Here is a 14,194-nt window from a genome sequence, read left to right as displayed (position 1 = left end):
AGTGCAACTACTGTGTACTGGTAATGTTGGGAATGAATGTTTAGGATGGTACATGGGTACGAATCAAGCCAGCAGCTTTTTCCTTGATGGTGCTGAGCTTCTTGAGAGTTGTTGACACTGCACCCTTCCAAGCAAGTATTTCATACAGTTGTGCCATGTAAATGGTAGCAAGGCTTTGAGGTGCAAGTGAATCATTGGCCACAGGATATCTAGCCTCTGACTTGCTCTTGCGGCCACAGTAATTATGCAGCTGGTGCATTTGAGTTTCTGATCACTGATGATGTTAGGAGAGTCAGCAATAGTAATGTCATTGAACATCATGGGTAAGTGGTCAGAGTCTCCTGTTCAAGAAGGATAGTTCCCGGCACTTTAGTGGTGAAGATGTTATATACCACTTCTCAGCGTAGGCCTCAATGTTGTCTCAGTCTTGCTACCTGCAAGCACAAACTGCTTCACTTGCTGAATCACAAGTGAAACTAAATATTGTGCAATCAGTGAACATCCCCACTTCTGACCTTATGATGAAAAGAAAGTTATTGATGAAGCAGCTGAAGATGGTTGGGCCCAGGGCACTCTGCCGATGTAGCACTAATGTCCTGGGGCTGGAATGACTGACCTGTGACATCCACGGCTATCTTCTTTGCACAAAATCATTGTAATGTTTTCCCCTGAATGCCTTTTGACCTCAGTTTACCAGGACTCCCTGATGTCATACTTGTTCAAATACTTCCTTGATGTCATGGATAGTCAATCCTACCTCACCATTGTGATGAAGTCTGAATTTGAGTTATCCTATGGAAATCTAAACTGAGCATCAGTAAGCTGGATGCTGAGTGGCAGGTCCCACTTGACAACACTATAGACAACACCTTATATCACTTTGCAAATGATTGAGAGCAGACTGATAAGGCAGTCGTTAGTTGCATGAGATTTTTCCCTGCTTTTGGGGGATAGCTGGGCAATATTTCACAATGTTACAAATCCAGATTTGAAAGTTTTAATTAATTTGCTTATCTTGAACATTTTTTAGTCGGAGTGGGAAGGAGAAAGAGTTCTGGATTGCCACTACAAATCGTCTTGTTAAATCTCTCTCCTCCTTCAGCAGCCAGCCTCAGTGAATTGGAAAAGGCTGAGGCAACACCAGATGAAGTAAATATGGACCAATTAACCTTATTTGTTAGACAAACTGGAGACATTTAATAAGATTTAAAAGAAGACATCCTTGCCACAATAGCTAACTCTGTATTTGCAAAGTGAAAGCATTCAAAAGCATTGTACAGCTTGCTTGGGTCTCCACCCCATCATAAATTACTTCTCTCAACCCATCACAAATTACTTCTCTCCACCCTTCTCATCTCTACAACTTAAATTACATTTGTTTTCTCACTAATCCAGTTCTGGTGAAGAGCTATTGATCTGAAACATTCTCTCTTGATGTAATACTGTCTGATCTGCTGAGTCTTTCCAGCATTTCCTGTTCTAATTCCATATTTCCAGATTTGTAAATCATCAACAGTTAACAGTTTCAAAAGAACGTTCTTCTGGCAGTAGGCAAGGAATCAAAAGAAAACCTAGTAATAGCAGGATTCGCATAATTGCTTAGAAATTAAATTAATTGATTTTCCTGAAGAAATAATACTAATCTTCCACTCACGAATTTTATTACAACTCCAAATTGAAAAAGATACAGAGCATCTCTTTATATTTCAACCAGACTCTTACTGCAATACTGAGTGAGTACTACATTTTTGGAGATTCCATATTTCAAATAAAACATTGAAGGAAGTCTCATCTGCTTTCCTGAGTGAATGTTAAAGAGTCCCTATCACTATTGTGAAGAGAAGAGCAGATATTTGACCAATATTTACCTCTCAACCAACCGCTAAAAACAAACTGGCCGGACATTATCAAATTGCTGCTTCTCAGAATTTGTTGTGGAATTGGTTGTGTTTCCTATATTACATTAATTGCAAACAGCACTTGTTGCAATAAGATGATATAAAATTCAAATTTCTCTTTTTATAGCACAACATATTAAATGGGCTAGATTTTCTTTGATACCACCTGAAATCATGCAGGATCATGTCAATTCCCTTCCTGCATGCCCTTATTGTTCTCCCTTGAACACAGAGAAAAATGACAATAGAGCTCAATTAACTTCTTTGAAATCATGATCTCAGAATCAATCTACACATGCTATGCTTCTTAAAACTTTACCAGCCAATTCAAAACTCGCAATCAAATGACTTAATTTTTGACCCTGACTATTTTATCATGCAAATTTAAATGATACAGCAGGATATATTTAGATTACTACAATCCACTTGTAGTTATTTGGTATAAATGTCTTATTCAAAATTTTGTACTTTTTTCTGATAATGCTGACCTCAAATCACAACACTCCTGATATAATTTGCAAAATATCTTGATATTTATTCAGAAATCAAATGTTATTGCACTGCATCAAAAAAGATATGATTCAGTATCATATGGAAAACTTTTGAAATTACAATGCTTAACCAGATGATCCATGTGGCTATGCAAAAATTTAAGACAAACAGGGATATTAACGTACAGTTTAATTTGGTGTTTTAATTAAGTTTAAGATTTAACCCAAACAATATTTCTTTATCTCTTATTTCTTACCTTATACGTTTTCTTATTTCCCCATTATTTATTTTACCCTTGAGAAAAATTACTATATGCACATTAATAAGTAAAATTTAGTTACAGTACAGACAAAGGCTTATCATCTAAGCAACCACAGCTTCAATTGCATCCTACAGTCCAGTAATAAAACTGTGGATCTGAAGGACAATTTCCCCCAATATGGTATCTTCACAGTTCAAATCTCAATGCTTACAAGCATTACTTTGTGCATAACTCACTATAATTACTCAATCATAACTCTGTTAATGTGGACAAAAACTCAATGCTGTTAAAATTAAATTGGAAACATTTCTGTTGGTCAGCATTGCTATTGGCAATAGATATATTCTACTGAAAATATATCATGTATAAATGAAAGAAATAAAGAATGCAATGCTTGTCAGTCTAATTTCTACAAGGAAAGATCCTAGATATGTCATAACAGTTTGATTGAAACAATGGATTAAAAAATTACATCCTTTCCATTTACATCATGAGCAGAAATATCCACTCTTATTTTCCTTTCAGTACAGAATTCTGACTTGTAGGACAGAAAGTGAATTGCGTGCCCAGTGATGTTATACCTACAGACAAAACCTGCAGTTCATTTGCTGATGCCACATACTCAAGAGAAAATCATTTCCCATGTGATTAAAGATATTTCCTGTCCATTAAATAACGCTAATCTTTATCAAATTCTTCATTCGCTAATATATCCTTACCTATTATTTGATAATGTTTTCCAAAAACGCAAAACCTTCTGGACCCTTACATATTTTAATATGAGAAATAAATAACTGAGGTCTTATTCAGTATGTTGGCAAACATTCCAACTAGAAAACAAAACTATCAACACTGTGATCATAATAACATTACACCAGTTGCACACTTTAGGAGTATTTTGAAACAGCTAGTCTTGTCACCACACACACACAGTCCAAGGTTTAAAGAACACCATCACAGCCTGGCTTACTGGTTAGATTAATATGTGGATCTATCAACACACAATGCACCCAATTAGTATAGCACAGTACCATACAGAATTCAGTCTGAGCACCTTGTCTCAATAAATCTGAGATGAGGTAAAGGAGGAACACATTTATTTCATTTGGTATAAAACTGAAGATGAACTTTTTTTAAACAACTCTTATCACTTGCCAACCATTAACTTACCATCAGAAGTTAGATAAGGGATCAAGTAAAAGGGAAAAGGAGATCTACTCATTGGCCTTGGCTCCCTCACATAATCTTGACCATCAGAGAAACCTGCCGACTGCCATGGCCTCTATTTTTAAAAGTGCTATCAAATTCTTGTAAAATCATTGCTGAGGGGGCAGGAGGTTTAAGCCATAGAACCATACAGCAATGCAGTACAATACAGGCCCTTCGGCCCACCATGTTGTGCCGCCCTTCAAACCACACCTAAGACTATCTAACCCCCTCCTCCCACATATCCCTCTATCTTAAGTTGCTTATCTAACAATCTCTTGAACTTGTCCAATGTATCAGCCTCCACCACCACCCCAGGCAGCGCATTCCATGCACCAACCACTCTCTGGGTGAAAAACCTCCCTCTGACCTCTCCCTTGAACTTCCCACCCATTACATTAAAGCCATGTCCTCTTGTTTTAAGCATTGGTGCCCTGGGAAAGAGGCGCTGGCTGTCCACTCTATCTATTCCTCTCAATATCTTGTATATCATGTCTCCCCTCATCCTCCTCCTCTCCAATGAGAACAGCCCTAGCTCCTTTAGTCTCTCCTCGTAATCCATACTCCCTAATCCAGGCAGCATCCTGGTAAATCTCCTCTGCACCCTTTCCAACACCTCCACATCCTTCCTATAATGAGGCGACCAGAACTGGACACAGTACTCTAAGTGTGGCCTAACCAGAGTTTTGTAAAGCTGCATCATCACTTCGTGGCTCTTAAACTCGATCCCATGACTTATGAAAGCTAACATCCCATAAGCTTTCTTAACTACCCTATCTACCTGTGAGGTGACTTTCAGTGATCTGTGGATATGAACCCCCAGATCCCTCTGCTCCTCTACACTGCCCAGAATCCTGCCATTTACCTTGTACTCCGCTTTGTCCTTCCAAAGTGTACTACCTCACACTTCTCTGGATTGAACTCCATCTGCCACTTGTCAGCCCAGCTCTGCATCCTATCAATATTCCTCTGCAAGCTTCGACAGCCCTCCACATATTCACAACACCACCGATCTTTGTGTCATCTACAAACTTGTTAACCCAGCCTTCCACCCCTCATCTAAGTCATTAATAAATATCACAAAAAGTATAGGTCCCAGAACCGATCCCTGTGGGACACCACTAGTCACAACCCTCCAATCCGAATGCACTCCCTCCACCACAACCCTCTGCTTTCTACAGGCAAGCCAATTCTGAGTCCACACGGCCAAGCCTCCCTGGATCCCATGCCCTCTGACCTTCTGAAGAAGCCCACAAGGAAATCATTAATTTCAAATACCTTGCCATCCCCATCCTATCCTGATAATATAACTTACAGAAAAGAACTGTTCCCTCTTGTTCCTGTTCAAATAATTCAATGTTATCAGCTGGACAGCTATTTTCCACCAATGATACTCAGAAAATAGCCACTAGCATGCTAATGTGGAATATTCAGTTGACCCTTCCTTCTGCTACTCCCAGACTGGCAAAGTGCTTATCAGAACATACTTACAATTAAAGAGTTAAAATCAATTATACACAAAATGGACTGGAAAATAAAAGTACTATTTGAACAGTTATTTTAAGTATCTAAAAGAAGTACCTAATATTTTAGAGATTTTGTCATTTTTAACATCTGTCATGTTAACAAGTGCCAGGCACCTGAAACTTAACTGAAGAAACCAACCAAATAAATCCAAGAACAGGTCAGTGACTAGGTATCATGCGATGAATCACCCATTTCTTAACTTCCCAAAATCTTTCTACTATCTACAAGGTACAAGAAAGGACCGTGATGAAATGCTTTCCACTTGCCTAGATGAATGCAACTCCAGCAACACAAATAGCTCAAAAGTATCCAGAACAGAACAGCTATGCTCATTGCAACCACTCTATCAGCTAAATATTCACATTTGCTATCACTGTACATTGTGGTTGCAGTGCTCACCACCAATTAAATGCACCACAGTTACTCACCAACTTACTCCAACCTCCCAAACTAATGGCTTCTCCAACTAAAAAGGACAAGAGCAGTAGATGCTTGGGAACACCACTACTTAAAGGGTCTCCTCCAGGTCACATACCATCCCAAGTTAGAAATACACAAACTTCTGAACAATAAGATGGATTGTACTTTCACCAGAAGATCCATAGCAGTTCAAAACACAACCGAGGATGGGTAATAAAAGATGACATTGCCTGCAATTATCTCATCCCATAAATAAACAAAAAGCAATGTTTTTAGACTAATTATAAACAAAATCAAATTTAAAAGGTAACTTACTATCAGACAGAAAAAAAGTGCCATGTTCTTTATAAAAGGTTTCTTCACAAGTACAGTGCAATAGATTAAATACTCCTGTTCACAAAAAGCAGGACAAATCTAATCTGGCTAACTACAGCCAAATCAGTCTATTCTCAGTAATCAGCAAAGTGATGAAAGCTGTCATTGACAGTATTATCACGTGCCACTTATTTACCAATAACCTACTCACCAACACCCACTTTGGATTTCCACAGGACCACTCAGCTTCAAACTTCATTTCTGCCCTGGTCCAAACATGGAATAAAGAGCTGAATTTTTCAAGTGATCGATTGCCCTTGACATCATGGCAGCACTTGATCAAGTGTGCAATCATGGTGCCCTGGTTAAACTGCAGTCAGTGGGCATCAAAAGGGAAAAAACACTAGTTCCTGAAGTCATACCTCAATCATCCCAACTTCAGCCATCACAAAAGGCATTCATCACAGCAGAATCTAGGCCCAACCATCTTCAGCAACTTCATCAATAACCTTCCTCCCATCATAAGGGCAGAAATAGGAATATTTGCTGATGAACACACAACCTTCAAATCCAGGACAAAGCAACCAGCTTAACTGGCACCATGTCAAGCACCCTAAACATTGATTCTTTCTGCCATTATTATGCATCACTCATCTAAGCTATTTGGACAGACCTCTCAAATCCACAGTCTTCAAAACCAAGAAGGATAAGGACAGCAAGTGCATGGGAAAACCACCACTTCACCTAGAAATACATCACCAGTCCTTCATTGGTGCTCAATTGAAAGCCTGGATCAACTTTTCCAACAGCACTATGGGAGTACCTTCACCAGAAGGACATCACCAGTCCTTCATTGGTGCTCAATTGAAAGCCTGGATCAACTTTTCCAACAGCACTATGGGAGTACCTTCACCAGAAGGACTGCACCAGTTCAAAACACAGGGCAGCAAACCAAGGGCAATTGGAGATGGACAATAAATACTGACCTCACCACAGATTTCAAAAATGAATAAAAACTTCACACCATAAAAACAAACCAACTATTCAAGCATCATGTACTTGGTACCACTGATTTTAATTCTACAAATAGGACAAGTTAATTAATTAGTATACTAAAGAAAGGATTGAGAGTAATTAATATTGAAATTCATTATTCAACTTTAGCAAAATAATCTGAATATGCTAACCAATTCAGAAGAGGACCTTGTAAAGATGTGCAGGAAGAAATGCATAAACATATTCAAATGCTTACTCAGCACAACGACACAAGCTGCTTACACAATAGTTTCACTGCAATTCACTGTGGATTTTCCCCAATTCCAAACACAGATTAAAACAATAAGATCTTACTGTACTCATGAACAAGAAATTAATTTGTATCACTATTGGAAAGTAATGCACTTTTTCATTGCAGAAATCTACAATTCTGAGCAAACAACTGAACTTTGTATTATGTGTCCTAACCCACAAAAACTTTTCAGTACACAGCAAAAAGTCACAGTATAAAAACCATACTAATCTTCAGCAAGCAGAGTAATCTACTTTAAAATGTTGTTGATAATTTGATCCTATTTATAAATCAGTCTTCAATTCCAAAAAGACCAGAAAGCAATAACACCATTTCATGAATATTAGCCAATTATATTAATATTATTTTAAAGAATGATACAATCATTAGATCCTCATGTTGCTTCTCAGTAAGTTAAATAGATGGAAGTAATCAGAAAACACTTACCAGATCATGATTGGTTGAATTGGAGTCATCTTCTGGGAAAGGTATGTAAATAGCTAAGGCCACACAGTTGGCAAAAATAGCAATCAATATAAAGATATCAAATGGCCTGTATGTCCAGTTAAGGAATATTTATTTCAATAAAAATTCAAATAATTAATGTATACTGACAGATGTGCAATCAAGTCTCACAGATAATCTGTGTTAATCTGGTTGTTGTAATACTTTCATAAAAAACACATCACGCTGTATATTGAGGTTCTCCATTTCATTTCAAAAACCATAAGGATAATAACTTAATTTAAAATGATTTGACAAAATGTATACAAAGGAAACTAATCTTTGGTTAACTAAAGTAATAATTTATCATGAATCAATTGGACGAGATTATAACAATTAACAATGAAAGTGTGAGCTGTGACAACTTATTTACGTCTGCTAGGCAAAAATGGCAATTTCACATTATTCTATGTATTTCCATATTGAAACCTAGAATGAGACATTTTTGCTAAGCTAATGGCAGAGTGACATCAACAGGACAGCTACTTCTGGATTTTTGTTTACTTTGAGTATGTGTATGAAGCTGACCCCAACTATTCTGAAGTTGGTGCCAAAGTAACAGCAAGCACCATTAGCCTTGCCATCATTTTGAAAATATGTTAAAACCCATTATGTAAGAAAACTAAGCAGGATTGCTGTCAATTTATTATTAAAGTAAATATTTCCTTGTAAAGATTACATAGCTACTAAAAGCTGTGGTAAAATCACAATAGTAACATCATTGCTGCATTTAGGATCATAATTTTGTGACAGTTCCTTTGGTCAACTGACATTTAAATTGCATTTAACTCCATATTTAATTTACTTAAAAACACTTACTATTTAGTTTTTTTTTGAAGGGGGTGTGTTTATTGTCCATCTTGCACTTACACTTGAGTCAATCAAGTGTGCTGTAGGTGCAGATTCACATCTAGGTCAGATCAGGCAAGGATGACAGATTTCCTCAAGACAACCCAGTAGTCACCATTGCTAAGAGCATCTATTCTTTTATTTTAAAAGCCAGATTAAGCAAATTTAAATTCCACAGCTAACATGGTAGGATTTGAACCTGGTCTCTAGTTTGTTATGCCAGGCCTCTGGGTTAGTGTAGTAACTTTACTGCACCACCATGCTTTATACAAGTGATATTTAGTTCAAGTTAATTTTAAATGTCAGTCTGCTAATAAATGAATATAATACATTTCAACTTCAGGAAATAGGATAATAGCTAATTGTATCTGTGAATTAAGCATGTCAAAAGGTTTATTTTGTTAATTAGAAACATCAATAATGAAAATGAATACAAAGTTTTAGTGATGCAACCTCAGTGATATGTTTGAAGTCACCTTCAAATAAATAGGTCGATGTAATTATTTCCTGTGCAGGTGTAACTAGGGCCTATAGTAATACCACAAAGATGTATTATATGGATATTTTTCTTGAGTTCGGTTCACTCTATTTGCATTGATTTTCCTTGTTTTAGATAATGCTATATTATCTGTTGTAGCTTGTGAAATTTGTTGTATACCTGACTTCTCTTGAAAGTAGTTTAGCTGAGATTCTGTTATCATTAAATGCACAAAATCCGATGTTTGCTGGTATTCTACGTGCAATATGCAAATCCTGCGATGACCTTGTAGGAACATAATCAAAAACTGAAACACGCAGCTAATAATTTTTCGCGGTGTTATATCGGAGCCCCTGTGTACATCATTCGTGTGCTTTTGAGCAGAGGAAAAGGATACTTCCATTCTACTATACTAATACAGGCCCTTCTAATGGGATTGTTGAGATTTAAGCAGAAGAGGGCACGGGCCGGCCTGTTATTCACGGTACTGCCTTGCTGTTTCTTGCTCTTGGCGAATTGCTGGCGTTTTCTTTGGGCTGCTGCGCTGCTGGATTCCGTGGTGGAGTTCATGGTTGCGGCAGCTTTAGCTTGCCTGGCCGCCTCAATCGCAGCTTGCCAGGATAACGCTGCTGGTCTTGACGGTTCGGAGTTTGACTCGAGACCCGGTCCCTCGCTAGGTAATGCGAGTCTGTTGCTGACATAATTTACTCCTGTGATTTTTAAAAATATGTAATCAGAAATGAGAGGCCTTTTATATATAAATGCGAACTGCCCAAGAGATAGAATGGACTTTAACTCTAAAAATTATATAATGAATCTTTTTTTAAAATCATGAGCAAATACAACGGAGAAACCATCGGTGTGTAAAATATGTCAGATTAATGAAACATCAAAAACTGCAATAATAACCATAACGGCTCAACAGCTGGGATTATTACTAGGTTACAAATACACTGTCAGCCGAATTCAGTGGGGTTTCATGCACTCTTTCAATCTGAAACAAACACTAAGTGTATTTATTTAAACAGAGGATTGCGTATGTATCTTTCTGCCACATTAACTGTCACACTGCATGCTTCAGTGAATTGCATTTTATTTGATTTAACTGAAGTCTGCAATTTCCAGAACCAGAGTTTTCGCCGGTCAGTGCTATACGTTATACTTAAACATCCTTCAATCTACATTTTCAAAGTTCCAAAGCCCAAAATATTGTTTATTTATGGGCATTATATCATCTGCCTGACTCCTATAATGATGCTTAGCCAAATTATGTTGATCCAAAATAATTAAACACTTTATTCCTCCGTGGTAACAAAGATGTTTCGTGAATCAAAATAAAATCCTAGGGTAAATGCCAGATTTATTAATTAAGACCTTCAAAGTCATTACAGCTCGAGCATCCTTGATTGTGTGACTGTTATCACTAAATCCTCAGGGTATTTACCTTCGTAGGGTTCCCTTAATTCATACATTCTCACCGCCTTAATTTTACATCAAAAAAATGACTATAAGCGAAATGGCGAGGTGGATCTTCATCCCCCGACCCCCATGGTAATGAAATACGGCGTCTATTTCGTTCCCCTCCGCTTTTCATCCAGCATCGTTGTAACATCCGGGCCGCGGCTGTGCTTCAGCTGACTGATTTCATCGCTGCCCCTGGTCTGTGGTCCCCCATACGGCGACTCCACTTGACACCGCCTCGCCGTCTCCGGGAGCCCAGTCCCGCTGGCTCGCCTGCTGGCCCACCCGCCCTCTACCTCTCGTCTTACTGCTGCCTCGGATGCTGTCGGCGTGACTCTGACATGGTGCGAACGACCCGCCGGCGGAGCTGCGCACTGGGCTCGAGCACGAGCTGATTCGCCCGCGGGGGCGCGCGGGGGGGGGGATGTGGGCGCGGGGGAGTCGGGGCGCGAAGCCGGTGGGGGTAGGGGACCACGTGCGTCATTGTTTACAGGGCGGACGGAGGCGGGAGTGCGCGCTTTCTGCTCTCTGCCGGAGCTCGGCATCGTGAGGCACCGCGGTCTGTCAGGAAGCAGGCAACCAAACATAACAACACTTTGGCCCACCCATCACTGATCGCCCGGGCAAAGCAGAAGCTCAAACACAGTGGCCTTGGGGCTGAAGAGGATGGAGAATCATCCCGGTAATGCTTTATAGCAGGTATTGGGGGTGGGAGATAGGCCGTCACTCCTCACCTCTCCCTACAGGAAACAATTCGTTCCGGTGTATTTATATCATTACGTGATTCAGGAAAAGAAACAATGTATCCCTGTGGAAATGAAATTAGCATTTCAGGTAAAGGGTTCTTCAGTGTTATTGAATTGGAACCATCAGAGACGAGAGTGCTGTTAACTTCCAGAAGGAAATCGTCAGCTTTGTTCTACCACACATCTCTGCTTTTGCAAGGGAACATCGACGCTTCTCCAATCCACCACACCACCTACGTATTCGGAGATTAAATATATATATATTGTAAGACTAAAAGCTTCTAAAGTCATGTTATACATTGAACGAACCTTGCCCTGCTAGTGAAGGCCAATCCAAATCCCATCTGCACCCAGCTTTTTCTGACCGTCAGCAATAATGATTTCCAGGTGCTTTTTCCATCCTGGGCTTGAAAATATTGACCTTTACTGTAGTATGGTTTGCACTTGTTTTGGGCGCGACTTTGTTAAACCTAGCAACTTAACAAGTGGTGATTCCATTGCAAAATATATTTTGTCCATTTTGAGTATCCTGATGGATGTCTAAAACAGATATTGAGTCTTTTGAATAAATAAATTGGGTGTTTAAAGCTTATTGAATGATAGTCTGAATCCACATTGCATCATGATTACCCACCCCCACAGTTTAACATACTCCAACATTTTTCCTGGGATTTAGCTGGGATGGCTACAAGCATCACGACCACTTGACCTTAATGCCTGTTTGGCCAGCCATCTGCCTGAGACTGCAAAATAGGTGTCCACAGATCACCAGTCTAATATAAGTGAACCCCAAGGCAAATTTTGATTGAGGTTTATCCTTGCAGAGTAAGGATGCTGATGGTATATAATTTCTATCCCTTTGTTTCATTATTTCTCAAATAACATCTTGGATTTATCTCATTACTGTTTCTTAGATTTGCTGTGCATAATTTGTCTGTTGCATCTCCCTAAGTGCATTACAATAGTCGCTACACTTAAAAGTAATAACTTATTTGTGAAGTGTGTTGTGATGTTATAAGGTTATTAAAGATGTTTTTGATGAAATTCTATACTAATTAACTCATTCTGCATCTGTAGGTTTAATCTTGACTATACAAATAAAAATGTATTACTTCATGAATGGTACTGTTTAAAAGAAATAATCTATCAATACACCTAAAGTGCAAATTAATGTTTTTGCCACTTTCATACAGCTTAATTTTTAGCATTTCATTTTATCAACTTTGTTGTCACTAGTTTAGATTTATGAAACCACATAACATTTGCCAAATGTGGGTTTCAATTCTCCAACCTCTCTCACAATGGTGTTCCTCACACACCTATTGAACTTTGTTCCATCTTTTTCCCCTTATGCTACCAAGCCCAGCCTGTCTCCTCTTTCCCAGCATGTGAACCTGTTCAAATGTACCTCCTCCAATCTGAATCTTCTTTCTCACTCTCTTCTACCCACCTTGGTTTGCCCCCACCCCTCCGGCCAATACTTGCTCCTCACTGAACACAAAACAACATTTGATTATTAACACATTGCTGTTTGTGAGACCTTTCTGTACACAATTTGGCTGAAGCATCCCATCCATTGCCAAATAAAATGCATTTGGTTGCAACTTGGAGCACCCTGAGAACATGAAAATCTTTCTTTCACCATTCTGTTACCTTTTCCTTCATCCACTGCCATCTTCTGGTCTCCATAATTCACAGTATTTGAAATAAGGATGGAGGATGAAAAAGTTAATCCATGTCCGTATCCATGATTCAGTTCACTTCACTGCTAACCCATTTTTCATTTTAGGATTACAGTGGCTATTCACTTCAATGCCACAGGAGATTGGCTGGATATTAACAATCTTTTAACTGTGTATAATTTTTATTAGGTAACATTTACATCATGGAACAATCATACATTATTGTTGTTCACTTTTGTATCATGCTATTTCTATTAGATGTCACTGTCATATACTCTCTTCTATTTCTTGAATCTCCCATGACTTGTTCTTGGGCTTGAAGGTAAATGATATTGTAGTCCAATTAACTTGGAGATTACTACAATTCTTCTCTAGCCTAGTTAGTGCACTCTTGAGAAGATTCAGATACTTTAAGTGGCAAAGTTTGTACATTTTGTTTTCAAATTCTAAAAAGCATGTTGAATAGGGGCTCCACTGTTACTATTGTATTTACCACTCCAATCACTAGTCCAGTACAATAACACCATGTAAAATTTCCATACTATCTTAGGCCTCAGCTACTACAATTCCCTTGTTTTCACCCTTCACTCCACATTCTCCATCTGATCCGGGCTGCTCCTTACAAACCAAGGTATCTGCTATACTACTTCTGTCTCTTTTTTGTTATCCTGGAGCCTTGTGCTCCATTTACCCATTGATTTCTGTTTGCAGTTGCACAGTAGTGAGCTGGAACCCATTTCCATTTGGATCTTACTCTGCTTATTTTGTTCTGCTTGTATGGTAGAGTAGAATAGTGGTATGCTTCTGAAATAATGATCTGAAGGTATGAATTTACATTCCACCATAGCAGCTAAAAATTTAAATTTATTTAATTAAGTAAACTTGAAATAAAAAAGTCTATCAGTAGTGGTGATTAGTGAAATAAACAAATTTTTAACAAAATGCATCTGATTTGCTGACATTCTTTAGGGAAAAAAATTCCCAATCTTACCTATTCCAGCCTATATTTGAATCTCGACACGAAATTGTGACTGGCTCTAACGTGCTTTCTGAAATAGCTTAACAG

At 38.5% G+C, this 14,194-nt stretch overlaps 1 protein-coding gene across 1 annotated transcript in view; it reads right to left on the bottom strand.

Annotated features, from left to right (window-relative positions):
* LOC127572139 (voltage-dependent L-type calcium channel subunit alpha-1D-like) overlaps positions 1–11,019 on the bottom strand; it is a 305,309-nt gene extending 294,290 nt beyond the window's left edge. Inside the window, exons 1-3 of the mRNA XM_052019090.1 lie at positions 10,684–11,019; positions 9,637–9,949; positions 7,856–7,961 (exon numbers count right to left, since the gene is read on the bottom strand). Coding sequence (XP_051875050.1) covers positions 7,856–7,961; positions 9,637–9,949; positions 10,684–10,711 — 447 coding nt within the window. The 5' untranslated portion in view covers positions 10,712–11,019. The remainder of the gene's footprint in view (positions 1–7,855; positions 7,962–9,636; positions 9,950–10,683) is intronic.
* Between the last annotated feature and the right edge of the window lie 3,175 nt (positions 11,020–14,194).

The sequence above is a fragment of the Pristis pectinata genome, chromosome 6 (genome assembly GCF_009764475.1).
Source record: "Pristis pectinata isolate sPriPec2 chromosome 6, sPriPec2.1.pri, whole genome shotgun sequence".
NCBI classification, from domain to species: domain Eukaryota; kingdom Metazoa; phylum Chordata; class Chondrichthyes; order Rhinopristiformes; family Pristidae; genus Pristis; species Pristis pectinata.
Note: the sequence above shows the minus strand (reverse complement) of the source record. Positions and strands in the feature narration are given on the sequence as shown.